This window comes from Lutjanus erythropterus, chromosome 21 (assembly GCF_056507025.1).
Source record: "Lutjanus erythropterus isolate fLutEry1 chromosome 21, fLutEry1.hap2, whole genome shotgun sequence".
NCBI lineage: Eukaryota > Metazoa > Chordata > Actinopteri > Lutjaniformes > Lutjanidae > Lutjanus > Lutjanus erythropterus.
Genome location: NC_139337.1, coordinates 14,262,162 through 14,280,342, shown reverse-complemented (window position 1 = coordinate 14,280,342; position 18,181 = coordinate 14,262,162). Strand labels below are relative to the sequence as shown.

General features: G+C 38.5%; 1 protein-coding gene across 1 annotated transcript in view; it reads right to left on the bottom strand.

Moving 5' to 3' along the window:
• LOC146307411 (uncharacterized) overlaps positions 1-18,181 on the bottom strand; it is a 130,185-nt gene that overhangs the window by 80,137 nt on the left and 31,867 nt on the right. The window contains exons 6-8 of the mRNA XM_084710395.1: positions 17,333-17,512; positions 15,346-15,639; positions 4,866-4,949 (exon numbers count right to left, since the gene is read on the bottom strand). Coding sequence (XP_084566521.1) covers positions 4,866-4,949; positions 15,346-15,639; positions 17,333-17,512 — 558 coding nt within the window. The remainder of the gene's footprint in view (positions 1-4,865; positions 4,950-15,345; positions 15,640-17,332; positions 17,513-18,181) is intronic.

The following is an 18,181-nucleotide window of genomic DNA, read 5'->3' as shown; positions in this document are numbered from 1 at the left end:
GTATTTATAAAACTGCAGTGCGACCCCCCCCCCCCCCAAAACCTCACCTCCCTCCATCACCAGCATCACCTCCCTCCTTCTTTCCCTCTCTCTGCTGCTGTATTCATTTTTCACCTCCAATTTTATTTTTTCATCAGTCGGGGGGGCGCCGCCGAGCAGATTCAATTAGGTTCTATGATTGGGCCGCTGGCATTCAGCGGGGTCACGGAAAGGTTAAAGAATTCAGTGGCTTAAACATGATTATGGCTCTGTAGCATTTGATCAGAAGTAAGGTTTGTCACGGCAAAGTGGAGCCCCTCTGTTTCTTGCACTGGGACCACCGGTTCGGCCCGAGTGTGATGTGAGAGCTGTTCCACATGTTGGTTTGGTTGATTCTTCCATTGAATGGTAATTACATGCTGAAGATGCTGGATATACAGCAGCAGGCATGGAGAGATATACACTGATATGCACAAGTGCATGTGTGTGTGCTCAGGTGTGGCATGCTGCTACACCGAAGAGCATGAAAACACACAAATATATATGCACAGAGACATTCATTCTCTCCCCCTCTCTCTCTCACACACACACACACTCACACACACACACATTCGGAGAGTAGCAGAGTAATAAAGCCCACCCTTGCAGTGAAATTAAAGCTAGTCAATGACACTGCGTGCTGAGTACACACTAAATCATTTTTATACCCAGATGAAACAGCCAACATAATACCAGCTCTGCACATGTATCCAATATCACCTGGAGACTAAGAAAAAAACACAAACAAAAAAACCCCAACAACTAATCAAATATCATATTGGATGTGTCAGATTCATGTCAGAACAAGAGATTAATACTAAATATAGGAAATATGGTACAATAACAGTGTGAGATCTTTTTATATTCAAAATGACCAGGCAGAGAGCACATTATGAGATATTGGATTGATAAACAGGCTGGGATGCTGTTGTTCGGTGAGTATAATAGAACAATAACGTTGCTCCTGGGTTAGCAAAGATTGCATTATGATTTTAATGTGTTTTACAGACACAAGCCCTTCACTGAGAGGAAATTATGTCAATAAATAAGCAGCCTCACATTCTAAAACAAAGAGAATCATAGTCAATGAAAAAAAAAAAAAAACGTGCAAATATAGGATGGTGTTTGGTTACTATCAAATATCTTACACAGCTGTGCATGCACACTCACGCACACATCATCATGGCACATTGTGAGCTCAGAAACATAAGGTTCTGTGTGATTTATTTTAAACAAAACTGATATGTGGACATATGTATATTTTAAATATTAGTACAAATATTTTAAAGATATAAACTGTACAAATTGTACAGAAATTTTGTGGAATCAACTAATCTTTTCTCATTAGCTTAACATAAATATACAATTTTTTTAAAATCAAGTTAAAGTTTTAACATGTAACATTTCTACAATAAAATGTCTAAAAACACTAGACATATGTTATCGTGTGCTTACATTATCCCAAAGGTTTCCAACAATGTTCAGACGTAGAGGTAATAGTGTGTTTCATGCTAGTCATTGCTAACTTCCGGGAAAACATGAGATAGATCCGAGTGAGGGGTAGAAAGTCAGCGCAACTAAACGTAATATGAGTAAAACTTTAATATTACCTGTTACATGGACACAATCTTTGCTTGAGTCACATCATTTTCAACAGCTATGGTAGTTGTTTAACAGTGACGATAATAACTCCCATGATCATTAAACTACGTTCTTTGTTATCATTTTAATATGAGAAAGACTAGTAATTTCTAGTATTTACAGAACTTGAGTTCATGAGAACATGAATTCTTCTAACTTAAAAGTTTTTGACTTGAAATGATGAATTGAATGAATGCACTGTGTGGAATTCAATCAACTCATTAAATTAAGATTCTAAAGAAGCATGATCAGTTTACCAGCAGACTTCCCAGCATGCATTGTTAAAACTCTCCTGAGATCTGATTAAAATTTGCTGAGTCACTAATACATTTCAAAATAAGTCATGGTTGTTTGTTTTCACAATAAAAATATATAACCATGATGAAGGTTAGTATTGAATTCATTCCCTACCCCTTTACTCTTTAATGACACTTCACACTTCAGTGGGAGCAGCTTCACATATTGTCTTTGTGTCAATGCTGGAACAAAGTCACTCCAACAGGAGCAGCTGCAGCTCTTCTTTGTGTGAAATAAAGAACTGACTTCAAACGCAGAAAATGTAAAAGGAAATCAACTTTGTTTGTAATGCTCGCCAGTGTGACTGAAGAGTTGTTCGACTTTATATCTACATCTAATACAACTGAATAAATACCAATTAGATTTCACTAATACTTTTATGCTTTAAATCATTACAAATATACCTCAACTTGTCTCAGATTCAGTTAACTTAAAAATTTAAGGCATTAGGTTTTATAAGTTAAAAGATAAAATCTTTTTTTCCTTTTTTTAAAGTGTAATATTTCAGGTTGCTCATATATAAAATTGTTGATGGTCAATATCTAAGAGCTACATTCCACCAAGGTTACAGTGTGCATATATCCATGCATATTTGCACACACATTTCTTTCCACTCGCACCTGAATGTGCCCACGAGTAGACTCATTTTGACATGCATGTCAATCATCTCATTTTGGGAATGCCTGTCAATCATCCCTTTCCCTCAAATCACCAGAAGCCACAGCCATCAGGGAGCTTTCCCATCTGCCACTATCTGCCACTTCAGGTGTGGAACACCGACCAGACGCAACCAGTCAATAGAGCTGTTTGGTACTCCAGTCCCTCGCTGCGGCCTAATTACCGGCGCAACACTCAAATATGTCCCCAATTCTTGCGAACCCCCAACCCCCACTAAGCAATCCCCATTCCATACTCAAGATGGGTATTTACATGCCCCACACCGCGGAGAGCAAACAAGCTCATTTAAAAGTTCACATGCTAATGTGTGACATTTAATCCAAACTTTACACGGGGAAAAGGACACGCAACAATAGATTTTGATTCCTTTCTTGTCCGTGAATCTCATCATTTTTTCGCCTTCCATATTTATGAGTTGAAAAGGCGGGACACCTTAGAGGGGAGTGAAGGGAAGGGACAGGGAGTTTTCTATTTGGAAATTGGACTGGTTAGTGATATTTGCACTCCAGAGTCTCCGTCTTTGTTGATACTGTAGATATGCACAAATTAGCCACATGGCAGAAATCCAGTAAATAGTTGTTAAGTTGCCCATTTCACGTGTAAGTGGTATTTAATGGTTATGATATTATAATTTTATTATCAACTTTAATGTCCGCAGGCTTCTCGTTTTTAGCTGTCGAGTGTCTGTTTCCCCAGCTGAAACGACAACTGTCTGCAATATCAGCTGTAGCTAATTAATGTAGTTAATTCCACTAGTTGGCCAAACCACAAAGTGAAACTCTTAACAGTTGTCTGGTAAATGTTCTCTGAAAGGCAGTGTCTGCACGCTCGGCCAAAGACAATTTCCTCGAGATACACCACTCTGTATCATTTTCATACTTCAGAAGTGTGGAAAGAATGGAAAGTGGAAAAACCAGAAAGTCAGCCAAAGGGGTTGCGGTTGGGAGGGGTAGTTGGGTCTGTGAGCGAGTGTGTGATTGTGTGTGTATTTGTCTCTGGCTGACTTTTTGGCTTCACCAGCTGACACAAAGTCTCTGTATATTGTATTCTCATGCAGATTTATGTTTAATCTAGATTTTATTTGTAGGTGCTGAGTATCAGGAGTAATTTTATTTTGGAAATCTTCTCTCCTGGGTCACTCCCATCTCATGATTTCTTGCAGTGGGTACTGGTCTTGTATATGCTCGGTTTTGTCATTTATTTCCCCCTTGGATGTGGTCTAAGCAAGACGATAAGATCAAACTACACTGAGCCCCATGGGGAAACTGGGACTTATGAGGCCAGATGAGACCAGACGATGAATTTTCATGGCATTTATAATTTTTTTTTTCAGGCTGTGGAGTCAATTTTCAAGGTACGAGTGAGAGGGGAGCCCCAGCTAAATTAATGTAAGCACAACAGTGACACATGAATAGAGTCAGACATATTGTCCTATCACATATACAGTACTATATTGGTCTATATCAGTCTGTATTTGGTCTATATTTATACATTGTCAGATCCGTGGACAACTATTAAATTAAAGCTACTACAACAACTTTTTAACTGGTTATGAAGCAGTCTCAGTTTATTACTGATGCCTCTATATGACCTATATAAGTTAAAAAGGCCATCAGCGAGAAGATTGGTTATTTCTATATAGTTATTCTTAATGCCTGCCATCGGGTCAGATTCTCATTGAAATGAGATTAGATGAGCCTGTGTTTACATTTTACCAGGCAAAGTTAGAGTGAGTAGTATGTTAGCTGGTTAAAAAGAAGCATAACAAGATTTTTCTTAAAATAATTTTATTTTTGACGTTATATTTTGTAGTTATTACTGAGGAAACAAAGATCCCCCCAAATCAACACAATAAGAAAGTTCCTTGTAATAGCTTTAATCAGCAGTTCAGATAATCAAACTGAGTAATCGTTTAAGAAAAAGAGCCAATATTCTCTGATTTCAGCCTGAATATTTTCTGGTTGTCGTAAAATATACATTTGAGGATGTCACTATGGGCTTTGGGAAACAATGATGGACATTTTCACTATTTTCTGACACTTTATATACCAAGCAAGTAAATTATTAAACAAGAAACTAATCATTAGTGAAAATAATGGTTAAGATATAACAACATCACAGTTTTTTTACTCCCTAATACCAGCATCGTCTTTGAAAAGCATGTATGCAGGCAGTATAGGTCAGGCCCTACATGTGAATTCATTGAGTTTTTTTTTGCGTGTTTTCCATACCTCATAGAGAAACTTCTCCTCCTTCTGGTGAGACTCTGACAGCTCCCTGTTCTGTCGTTCCACCTGCTTCCTGCTGGCGTTCAACTACAGAGAAACAGAGAACGTGACAAGAAATGGCTCAATAATAATACTTCTAATAATGACAAAGCAATAATCTCTATATAGCCTGCTTTGAAGCTTAATTAGATGTGGGTGATTACATTTGATGTACTATATGTTTTTGTCACATTTCAGGACCAGCAATGGTCAAATGAGCAGGAAGAAATAAAGACACAGATTGACCAACAGTGTGCCAGAGTAAAAGGTTTGTGATGTACAAATACAGTCAGGTTCTTTCTGTCTCTTTTTCTCTCTCACACACACATGCACACACACTCACGCACCCACACAGATCGACCAGGACAGGCCAGGGATGAGCACACCCCATCTGATCTGTGGCCCGTTCATTCATTAGACCCATGCTCTCCCCTATTGATTTCAGCTTAAATAATGAGAAAGCTTATCCAAAAATCTTTAGCATTTGGGCTCCAACTTAAGGGAATCGATGGGGCCATTTCCCATTTTGAACAGCACATACGCAGGGGTTTTATGTACGGTGAACGGGACAAATCCCGATGCTGATAAATCAATAGGCCTTTTTGTCGATGGACAGGCACGCTTGCACACACACATGCATGCATACATGGACACACATGGCTGATAAATGGTATTTTTGAGGCAATTAAAGTGAGCTGTAAACATATGAAGGCCAATCAATTGGTCAGTGAAGTCTATTATCAAGGCTTTAACACTGATTTAGAAGGGGCTTTAAGGAGCCAGCGGCTTTAAGTGTGGCCACAGTCACTTATGCAGATCAGCAGCAGCTAGAGACCTGCACAGATCAGTGGTGTACTGTGCTAAGCTGCTCACACAACAAGATAGAAGACATGTCTCCAGTACAGAGCCTCAAAACTGCTGCATGCAGGGAAACATGGGGGACTTGACAATATATGATTACTATATGAATACTGTGATATGAGACTATCATCATGTAAGTGACCAGACTGTTCTAGCAGTTCTAGTATTTGTCTCTACCCTCTCAGTCATTCTATCTATATCTATATGTATATATCTATACATGTGTATGTGTGTGTTCATATATATATATATGTAAGAAACTTTAGCCAATATTGTAGCAAAGCATTTATAAATGATATTTTTTCTGCTTATCAAATCTAGTAAACAAACAAAGAATGGCTCCAATATTAACTCCCTCTTAGCCATAGGCGTTGTCGAAGAATTGTATCATATATTCTCTCCATAATTCTTAACAAAAAAAAATGCAGTTTGCATCTAGGTGAAATAAGGAGAGGGGAGGGGAGGATCTGTGTGGTGGACAATTCTATTTTAGCAGGGGTAGACAAGCTTGTTAGGAGGAAAACGAATACATCAGCGCTGTCCACCCTCCAGGCTTTCCCCCCCGCTGCTTCCACTTTGCTAAAGGTGAGACACATGCGTTAGCAAAGCTAACCTACAGACAACATTTCCCTGAGGTAATTGGTTCCGCATTAATATTCATTTGATTCTGTATTCAGCGGCTATGACAAGCCTCTCTGCTTTGATGCTCTGTGCCTAGGTCTCCTCGCCCACCACACAATGTTAACCCCGCTATTTCCTGCTATCTGGAACACCACCGCGATATAAAGCTCAAGTAAAACCTTTCTCCCCTCTTAGTGTGTTACTTTTCTCTTTGGTTTCTCTCATTTTTGACTCGTACAACGCGCGCCGGTCTTTCATTTCACTGTTTCAGTCTGGTTGATCTGGTGCGTGTGCGTGTGTGTTGCTGAGGCATGACATTTCAATTGTACGTCCAATCAAATTGGCAGAGAGGCAGAGTGAGGAAGGTTGGGGAGTGATGAGGGGTGCGGGGGTGTTCTGAGGGTTGCAGACCAACCGTTACCATGGTGAACCACTTCTGTCAAAACCACCAAGGTCACAACTGCTGACCCGCAGTGTTATGGGACTTCTGAATAGCGTACTGTATATGGACATGAGGATTTTTATCTTTCATTCTTCGCTTCTTTGTTCTTTCCCCTTTTTCTTCACATTTCTTCATATTTTCTTTCTTTCTTCTTTCTTTATTTAAGTCCCCCCTTGCTTTCTAGGCTGCACTTTTATTTACAGTATACTAATTAGATGTAACAAGCCACGATTTGTATCAAATGAGACGAAAACTAAAAATACCATGTCCTTTATCAGACATTATTAGACCATTTCTTATACTTTATTAGAGGGTAATTGTGGACATTTTACAACAGAAATGTACTGTAAACTAAAGCGAAATCAATCTCTGCTTCTTATCCATTCAAAGATCAAAATTACAGAGGTAGAAGAATATTTTGTCAACGTGTGCCTGCACATACTTATTGTAAAACTGAAGGCAGATAATGTGATTTGATTACAAAAGTAAGCACTGGTCTCGGCTACTCTAACAATTGCATGGGACCTGCCAAATACATTGTGTCTCATTTCACTTTAGTTTACAGTACAGTTTTCTTATAATGTGTACAGAATTACCCTTTCATCAAAGTGGAATAAAGTTGCAACTGTGGGAAACAATACACTTTAGTTTATAGTACAGGTCTGTTGTAGGGTCTAATACAGAACATATTATCTAATATGTCTAATAAAAGACATATTATTTCTAGGTTCTGTCTAATTTGATAAAGCGTATGGCTTGTAACATCTTATTCATGTACCACTAGATGTATGGTATCTACTTAGGATATAGTTGTTTGTTCTAATGAAGAACATATTATTTCTCATTTTTGTCTGATGTTCTATAAAGTAAAGCTTGTTACCTCTTATTAGTGTACTGTAAAATAAAGTGCAACCGCTTTTTTGCTTGCTTTTGCTCTTTTCTTCATCTTTCTACCGTTCCTTCTGTCTCTTTTTCTGATTTTCTCTCCCTCTATGTATAAGCACATCTCCTTCATTTGGACTTTTCATCTTTCTTTCATATTTAAGATTGACTAATTGTACCATTATGAGACCTGTGGTGTTGCTGAATCCATTATGTATGGCCTTTGCTGCCAGAGAGACTGAACACGGCCTGTTTTGAGTCATTATAATTCAGTTTGCTAACACACAGCCATTGTGCTGGAGTGGGGTTAGGGGAGATGGTATGATAAAATATTGAGGGCGAGCAAGGCAGCTGCAGATGCTAGCTGTCATGTGTGAGCGAATGAATGTTATGACAAGCATGTTTAAACATTCATGCGGGGAGGAGAGTTTAGGAGGGCTTTTCATTAACACCAATATGTCTTCGTCTCCCTGGCGCAGACACTGCTGGTGTAAGCATGACAACAACAGGGAGGAGAGGAATTAACATCTTGAGAGGAAACTGTCACAGACACACACATAAAGAGAGGTAGAAACACTCCATCCTGTGTGCGAACACACACACACAAACGTACACATTTCACATCGGCTGAGCACTCCTCAACACCTTGCATCTAACATGAAAAGTACTAAGTGAAATTGACACTCGACTTTCAAACTCTAACAGACAGCAAAACAACTTTCTCTTGTTTACCAGAGCAACTATCTGAAAGTGTAACATCGTGTTCTGAGCTGATCAAATAGCTCACAGTAGAACTGAGCAACATGTTCGCATAGAAAGAGTGCAATGGGTTTTCACATCAGCTACAACAATGACACAATAGAAATGATTTTTCAAAGGAAGAATAGGGATGTGGGAGGTTTCTAGGCCAAACTTACATCACCCACCATGCTGCTAGGCTGTCAGGAGATTTGACCTGGTAGCAACAGTGCAATCTCTTGACAGTTCCTGGAGACTAGAGAGAAGAAAAGCTATTTGTGGCATTTGTTGGGAGCAGAGCAATGGCCAATCTGTTTACACAACCTTGACAAGGCTAGATGAAGACACTTTAACAGGTAGGGTGTTGAAATAACAGCACGGTGGTAAATGGGTGAACGCTGTGTCCTAGTAAGAAATGTTCATTCTTTTAATCTCTTCTTACACTCTTAAAAATAAGGGTTCCAAAAGGGTAGAACCATTTGCTATTGAAGAAGACTTTGATGAAGAAAGAGGTTGTAAAGGGTTCTTTGTAAGATTAAGGGTTCCATTAAGAACTCATTTGCATCCAGACACCCTTTTTGGGGGAAACAATTCTTCAAGGTTTGTTGAGATCCTTGAAGAACTCATTTGTCAAGGGTTCTTTGCACCATAACATGGAACAGTTCTCAGTCTGATTGAAACTCTTGGAATATAAAAGGGTTGTCAGCTGAACACCCTGAGTGGGTTCAAGATAAAACCCCCGGAACATAAAAGTGTTATTGGTAGAACCCCTTAGCTTGCTCAAGATACAACTCTTGGAATATTAAAGGGTTCTCGTAGACCCTTTTAGTGGGTTCTAGATGAAACACTTGTAATGTAACAGGGCTTCCAGTATTGATCCACTGTGTGGGTTCTCGTTAGCACCCTTAGAGGGTGGACAGAATATATCTGGAGATATATTCAGAGAGGGCTGTGAGTGGAATCATAACATCGTAGAACGGTTCTGTGTAGAGCCTCTCATTTGCGGTTCTGGATGAAACCTTTCAGCTGGTTCTTGGTATAACCCTTTGGTTGGGTTCTGGGTAGAACTCTCTCTAAAGGCTCTACCAGGAAGCAGAAAGGGTTCTTCTATAGGGACAAGCGGAAGGACCCTTTATGGTTCTAGTTAGCGCCTTTATTTCTTACCTAAGCCTAAGTCATATAAACATATGAGAGGTTATGTCTATCTGCAGCTTTTGATGAAAAACACATACATGCACATTACAGTTGTGCAGTAACAGAGCTCAACATCATTATTTTGTTACTGTGGCATGTTATAATGGAAGAGGTATACACATTTTAGCTCACTAAAACTTCATCAAATGGAGTGCAAAATCAATACCTATGCTGATGATCTCATGAAGTCAAATCAAGGCAAAGGAGAGAAAAGGAGCATCACGGATTCTCAACATAAGTGGCTTTGACTTGCAAGATGTGTTTGCATAACATGAGCTTTAGATAATGTCATAAATGGCTTTAAATGCTGCAAGGTGCATTAAAAATATGCAGAGTCATCTATTTTACCCACACCTTGATGCAAACATTTTGAATTAATCTAGTTTTCATTGGTCAAGCAATTCCATTTTGATATTCAAATTTGGTGTGTGTGCGTGCCAGTGCATGTTCGCGCAAGACTGATCTAATCAGTCTTAAATCAGTTAATAAGCCAAGGACACAGAGGAGATGACTCAGCTGATGTGAGCATGAGCTAATATTAGCATCTCACCCCCATTCAAGACCTGCGCTGCACAGAGTGGCATCCACTGTTTGGTCTTCCCATTACAGGAGTGCAGGCTTTGGACGTCAAGCGCCGCAGTTTAGCTCACCACAGTGAATTCCATTAGCACATTAGCAAAGGTGCCATGACCTAATGCTAATGTGCGGCACAGCATTTAATACCGTGTTCTTTAAAAAAAAAACAAAAAAAAAACACTTTAAGTCACTTATGAGGAAAGCAGTTAAACTACTCTCAAAAGAAAACCAAGGGCAAACAAAATAAATTTTAAAAACAGACAGACATGTAACAATATATTGAAACTTGAAAATATAACAATACAAAAAAAAGGTTCAATACCACTGTGGGAGCCAAGTCATGTTCACACTTGTTTGACAGTTCACGTAAATTAAACAATTTCACGGAAAGTGAGCTAATAATCACTTGATTTAATTCATGTTGATGTAAGCATGATATTTTCTGAAAGACAACAATATTTGAGCTGTCTGTTAGAAAGCTCAAATATAGGTCTCTTGTGCACACGGAGGTGAAATTGCTCAGCTGAGGCTCAAACAACTACAGACACACATGGTTTTCTGACCATAGTTAAGTTTGCTGATTAGGAGAACTTGACTTTGAATACTCCTGTAAGAAAACACAGCAAAACTGTGGAATAAATACAATTTTAACCTTTTTCTGCATCAATGTCCTGTGGAAGTTTTTGCGGCTAACGCACCTAACATTAGCCATGCTACAACTTACATATACATCTGATTTAGATTTCTATAAGTTTTTTAGGAAAATGCCTTTAATAAATGACGTTTCTTTTTAATATTGTAATAAAAAACTGTATCATAGACTTCTTATCATGGTATCCCTGGTAGACAGATAGACCAACAGACAGATAAACAGGCAGCATGTAGCTGGCAGGTGGTTGTATGCCTTGAGATGAGAAAAACATCTCAGTTGCTACTCTTTAAAGACACTTGTCTGGGCTCCAATGCACAATTTAACTCCTATAATCACGTCAAATAAATTCTGACGCCATGTTTTAATAGAAGCTCTTCCACTGTCAGCCGTACAGACCAAACCCGAGGAACAGATGAGTACGACTGTCAAAATTAATTCTCATTTACAAACTCCACATGATAAACTGCATGCCTAAATGTTGCAAACACAAGCGCACAAGCACAGATGCAGACACGTACTCGATACACGCAAACATGCACAGAAACTTAAACTGCCTATTAATTAAAAGCCACAGCACACAGATGACTCGGGGAGGGGGAGGGTCGGGGTTGCGGGGGGGGGTTGCAACACCACAAATCTGGGAGACTTCCTGTAAGACATAAATCTGTTGTGTTCTCTCTCCCTCTCTTGCTAGGCACAACAAAGACCGTCTTGTCTGGGTGTCTCCCTCTCGTCTCTCTCCTCACCATTCATTAGAAGCACAAGAAGCCATGGTCAGGTTCAAAGAAAATCTACATTCTCCCTCTTTCAGTCACTCATTCATTCCCTCTGTCTTTTTCTTCCTGCTTTGCTCTCGCTTTTACTCATTTTCTCCCTCTCGCTGTCCCCTCTCTCACTCCTCTCTAAACACTGTCTCTTCCACATGGCCCGGATAATGAGTGGTGAAGCTAAACGAGAGGAAACACGGCTCACTATTAGGATGGGAACGCTGACTGAAGGTTTTAAATAAACGGAGAGAACTTGAGGCCAAATTGTATTTCCAAGGACATAAACTAATGGAACAGGCAGACATTCTCTGAACAAATACACACTCTGTTTAAACTACCGTAATAGTTGTAAAAATATACATGTCCGTGTGGATCTAACTGAGAGACAGGCTGGCAGAGGGTGGTATAAATGCATATATCCACACATACGCACGTAAAAAAAATTACTGTTTACATGAATTCAATACCATTTATTTCCTTCGTGTGAAAAGCCTATTACTTCCCATTCAAAAGCAGAACAATAAGGACATGAAAAAACATAAAAGCTTGTCTACGTCATTGAAAACTAATTAGGCAAATGTGTTTTCTTAAGTGTCTCTGATATGCTCTCAGGCATATAAATCCACACCCACGTATAAACACAAAGAGGAGCCTCACTCTATGAGGTTAATTGGGTTATCTAGGCTGATTAGCATAACTAATTAGGATGCTTGTTAACAGATAAGTATTATTTATTCAATTAGCGCTCGGGGTGGATGTATGAAGCTGTGCATGTGTATAGATCCCCTTCATCGCTGGCACAAGTTCAAATGAAAATGAAGCAAATCTAAGTAGGCATGAAGAGAGACCTGTGGGTGTATGTGTGTGCATGTTCACTTCATCATTTATCTATTCCACACACACAGATGCTCACCATCAGGTGCCAGAAACCCCCCCCCCACACACACACGCACCCACCCCCACGCCCCACAAACAACACACACACGTGCCAAGCTTGCCATGCCGCAGCTCTTAAATCCCTAATCATCATCATTAGGCGTCTGTTTAGCATAATTAGCATTGTTAACCAGACGAGCTGAGTCGAGCCAGGCTGTGCCAGTCACAGCGACTGACATATGTCACCCTTCCAGCACCTTTCCAGGCTGTTGAAGAGGACACTTGTCTCCATCAGGTGGGTTTATGGCACATTTGCATGTTTTTCACTGATTGCTGATGGATAATGTGACAGTGGATGTTCGCAGCGCACTGTGATGCAATGTGAGCAAAAAAAGGTCCAAAGGGGTGATTTCTTTTTTCTTTTTTTTTTTTTTTTGTGAGGGCAGACAGCTTGTAAAGTGACACAGCTCTTGCAGTTATATCAGTTAATGGAACAATACTGAGCTCATTTTGCCAATTTATTCATTCATGTTTGCAAATGCAGACGCTGCCTTTTGTTTGTGATGCTTAACATGCGCTTCAAGCCGACAGTAAACACGAAAAAAGCAAATCAACAACACTCCTCTGGTCTTCAGCTCACAAGTGAAAACTCACAAACACACTCCAACACTCACAAATAACCAGAGAGGGAAAATGAAAGAGAGAGAAAGAGAGCGGGAGCGCTACATTTACTGAAATTAAACATTTTCTCATCAGCCTGAGGGTGCAGCAGGCCCACTAATGTATTATTCATCCCCACTTCACAAAGGAACATTAATCAATTATGAAGATATGAGGATCTTAAAGTATAGAGGAGAGACGAAGAGCGGCCCGTTCGTATTAATATGCGGCCGCAATCGTGTGCCCCCACCCCCCACCCCCTTGCTCCTCAAATCAATATTTTGCAGATTAATTTGGAGCGGTTGTGGCGAGATGGCAGGATGGAAGGAAGGGGAGGGGGGTGGAGGAGAGGAGAGAGTGTCTGAGGTCTGAATTAAGGTGAAGTGTTTTGTTGTTTTTTTACAAGTCTGTGTAAGTGTGGGTACATGCATGTGTGTCAAATATGTTGTCTTCTGTCCTACTGTAAGTAAGCATAAGAAAACAGCTCAATTAGGAAAATGTCATCATATAAAATATGACTTTGAGTTCAGAAGAGGAGGGACCAAATGCAGCTTATATTATTAAAGGAACAGTTCATCCCTAAATCAAAAATGCTTCTTACCTATAAAGCTATTTATCCATCTAGATAGTTTTGGTGTGAGTTTCCGAGTTTTGGAGATATCGGCCATAGAGCAGAGAGAGAGAGAGAGAGGGACAGACAGACAGAGAGAGAGAGAGAGAGAGAGAGAGCATGCAAATACGGACAGAAGTGATGATGTGATATAAAAAGTTTATTTGATCACAAAGCCTAATGATACTCTACAATTCTGTGGTTTATCAGTGAAGTGTATGAATGACTGCAGTCTGGAGTCTCTGTTAACAGTAACAAACAAACAGAGAGGTCTGCATTAAATACTTGTCCATAAAACATCTGTATCTTACGGAAGCCCATTTCTGCCAATGTGATGGGAAAAAAAGAACACCTTTTAAGTTATTATATGAGAAATTTTCTCAAAATAATTACTTAGTGTCTAAATTCTTGAGTAATATCTCAAAGTAACAAGAAAATAATGAGAGACTTCCTCGAAATAATGACTTCATAGCTAAAAAAAAGTTTGTTAGTATCAGAATATTGAAAAACGTTCTTGAAATAATGACACTGTATCTCAAAAGAATGAGAAATTATTGAAATAATGACTTTGTAACTAAAAAAAATTTGCCAGTATCTTAAAATATCGACAAAACTTTCTCAAAAAAAATTCTATAGTATTTCAAAATAATGAGAAGCATTCTCAAAACAATGATGTAGTATCTAAAATGTTGAGTTAGTATCACAAAATAATGAAAACCTTTTCTCAAAAATAATGGCTTACTAGCATTTTGAGATTGTGAGTCATTATTTTCAGAAGGTTTGAGAGACTGCTTTTGAGATTAATTGTTGTTAATAACTGTAAATATAAGTTATCATGGCCATATTGTGCATCATTCAGTATGATGTCTTCATATAGACTGACCTTCTCTCAGCACCCACCAACTGTTACTGACTTCCAGCATCAAAGCTAATGATAATCAGTCATAATAATCGATCGCTGATCTACCATGGATTATGTTTTACATATTAAATATATTTTATATCTTGTATATTACTTTATTTTTGCACCACAAAGCCATTACGCTTGGGTCACCCATTGCCAGCAGCAATGTCTCTTTCCAGAAATTATGACCTCATTACTCCAGATAATCCACAGACCCTGTTGTGAGCAGTTTCATGTAAGAACTATTTTCTTTGCACTGAACTACTACTTTCTATGGGCAACTCACACCAAAACAATCTAGACGGCTAAATATCACTACAGGTAAGAGGGAAACTATGTATGTTTGAGTTTGTGGCGAACTGTCTCTTTCACTGAATGATTCTAGTCATGTATTAATTTTGGATGGTGGTGTGTTGTTTGGGTGTGATATTTTGACTTCAGTTCATGATGAGTGTCTTTAGCCTCCCCTGGTTCTACAAATCTTTGAATTGGAGGTACTATTTTCACAAAAAAGGCATCATTTCATACACAAGAATGAAAATGAGGTAACACAATGACGAGAATCAATTTTCTTATTTGCAGCCAAGTTTACACATTATCACCCATTGTTGAGGAGTCTGGTTAGATACAATAGATCTACTTAGTGCATTAACATACTCACCTCAGAATTCAAAATAGCTGTCTTTTCAGCCCACTTTTTAACAGCTTCAGCATGGGCCTTCCTCTCCTCCTCAATCCCCCTCTTCCACTCCTCCTCCCTCTTCTTCTCCTCCACTATTTTCTTTGCCCGCTCCTCCTCCTCTCTCTTTTGCCGCTCGTGCCTCTGCCTCTCCTCTGCCTCTTGATGCTCCTTTTCATATTTCAGTCTCCGTTCGTTGTCTCTTTGCCTCCATTCCTCCTCTATTCTCTTCAGCTCCTCCTGAAGCTCCCTCGCTCTCACCCTCAGCTCGGAGAGCTACAGTCAAGCAAGAAAAAAAAAAAAAAAAAAGGAGAAATGTGCAGCAGTCACATCCCTGCACTCTGTAAAACAAATGAGGTACCAGTCACTTAATCTAAAAACTAATCTGAAACATCAAGAGGCCCATTGCGAGACAGCATCCTGTAAGACAGCTAAGGAGGAGGTTAAAAAAAGACATTTGAAGTGACTGATTGGCAGCTAGTGAGTGCATTTATGTTGCTATTTTTTTTCATGTACAGTGTCTACTGCGAATGTGGAAGAATGTGTGTACAAACAGGAATCCCAACGCATCAGCACAGGAAAGTGCATTTACTCAGTCACTTGTACTTGAGTATATCTATTTTATGCTTCTTTATAGTTCTGCTCCACAACATTTCAGAGTAAAAAAAAATGGAGCGTTTACTTTTTACTACATTTATTTGACAGACGACTAGTCACTTTTCAGGTCAAGATTTTACATTAAAAAAACATGTTCTCATAAAATACAACACATTTTTAAATATTAAAGCTATAACATATAACACTTCTGCATTCAAATGTCTATAGGATTAGATCTATATTATGTATTTTGTTGAGTTGTGTACTTACCAACAATGTTCAAACTGAGAAAAATCTATAATTTATTCAATGGTGCATTTCCTACCAGTAGCCACTCATCATTATAACTTTTGGGAAAACACAGGATGTGTCTGATATGTCAGAGAGTGAGGAAGGAATTTGGCAAATGTGACTAAACATGACTTGAATAAAACTTTATATTACCCTGTCCATGAAGATTATTTCTGTCATCTAGAGTTAAGTCAGATTTCTATCAGCTATGGTGGTTGTTTAACAAAGAAGACAACAATTCCCATGATCCCACCTTACTTCAAATGTCTTTGAATATATATATATATATTAAAGTAGTACCTAGTTGGGGCTCTTTGTAATGTTTTAGATGCTGATTACTTGTTAGAGAGTTGTTATTTCCAGTCTTAACATCTCACATGATTTCATCTCCATAACTCTTAATTTGATCCAATATTTCACAAAAGAATAAAAAAAATTAAAATGATAACAGACCTGTGTATCAGAAATGTGATTTTTCCTTTTTCCCCTTCCAATAATCACCTCACAACCTAATTGTAATAATTATTTTCATAATCAATTAATAATTTTCTCAATTAATTAATTTATTGTTGTAGTATTTTGGTCCATAAAATGTCAGAAAATGGTGAAAAAATGTTTCTCAGTGCCCATGGTGATGTCCTCAAATTTTGTTTTGCTTTGTCCACAACCCCAAACATTAATATTTCTGTCATAAAGGACTAAAGACACCAGAAAATATTCACATATAAGAAGCTGAAATCAGAGACTTTGAACATTTTTTCTTAAAAACTTGCTCAAAACAATTAATCGACTATCAGAATATCTGTCATTTCATTTAATGCTTGACTTATTGTTACAGCTCTACTGCTTACACTGATGCATCAGTAATAACCATCCTATAATATCATACACAATAATAAATCAGTCATAAGGAACATTCTACTGCAGAATGAGTACTTTTACTTTTCATACTTTAAGTACATCAGCTGTACTTTTACTTAAGTAGTATGTTATACTCACAACTTTTACTCGCAGTGGAGTATTTTTACATTGTAAACTCTTCCACCACTGCAACTCAGGCACATGTTGAGTCTCTGCCCACCTGAGTGTGTGTGTCGGTCCCCTCTTGTTGCAGCAGCTGAACGTTAGCTTGCAGTTTGGTGATGCAGATGTCTTTCTCAGCGATCTCCTTCATGTTGTCTTTCTGGATCTGCTGCAGACAGGAGAGCTCGCTCTGCAGGTGCACCAGTCTCTCGCTACTTTGCAGCGCCTGTGTCGCAGCCTGGGCCGCGACAGAGTTTAAATATTAAAGATTCTTTCAAAGAGGGAACGTCATCGTCAGGGAGTGTGGCTAACTATTTTTACTAAATGTTTTACTTCTTCACAAATGTCTTGCAATAATCTTAGGCTATCAAACAAACTGTCAGCAGCATTTCATTTACATTTTTCTATTAATTGTTAATATCCCATGTTAAAATACAACCGTTTTTAATTATTTAATTAGGGTTTTCATCTACCATTAGTATAATTTATTTAAATGATTAGAGTTGGTTCTTTTACAAGTAAAACCACAGTTTTTCTAAAAGTCTCATGTTTTTAGTTTTTTATGGTGATGTCAGACTGAAGACACAGAGGAATGCAAAGCATAAACCACTATAAAAGAACGATAATGGTATGGGTTATGTAAAGGAAACACTCTAACCTTGTTAGTAATTCACGTATCATTACAGATGAAACCCTTCTGCACTGACAAATGCAAGGGAATTAAATGTATGCATGTATTGTTTTTATTGTTAAGGATATACAGTTGTTTTAATTGGGCCTCATAGGCGTCAGATTCTTGGAGCTTCATTCAGTTCATACAGAAACTCACATATTGCTATAACAAACACAGATGAATTTCTGTGGCAATCATCTTTAACAAGCCTTGTGTGTGTGTGTGTGTGTGTGT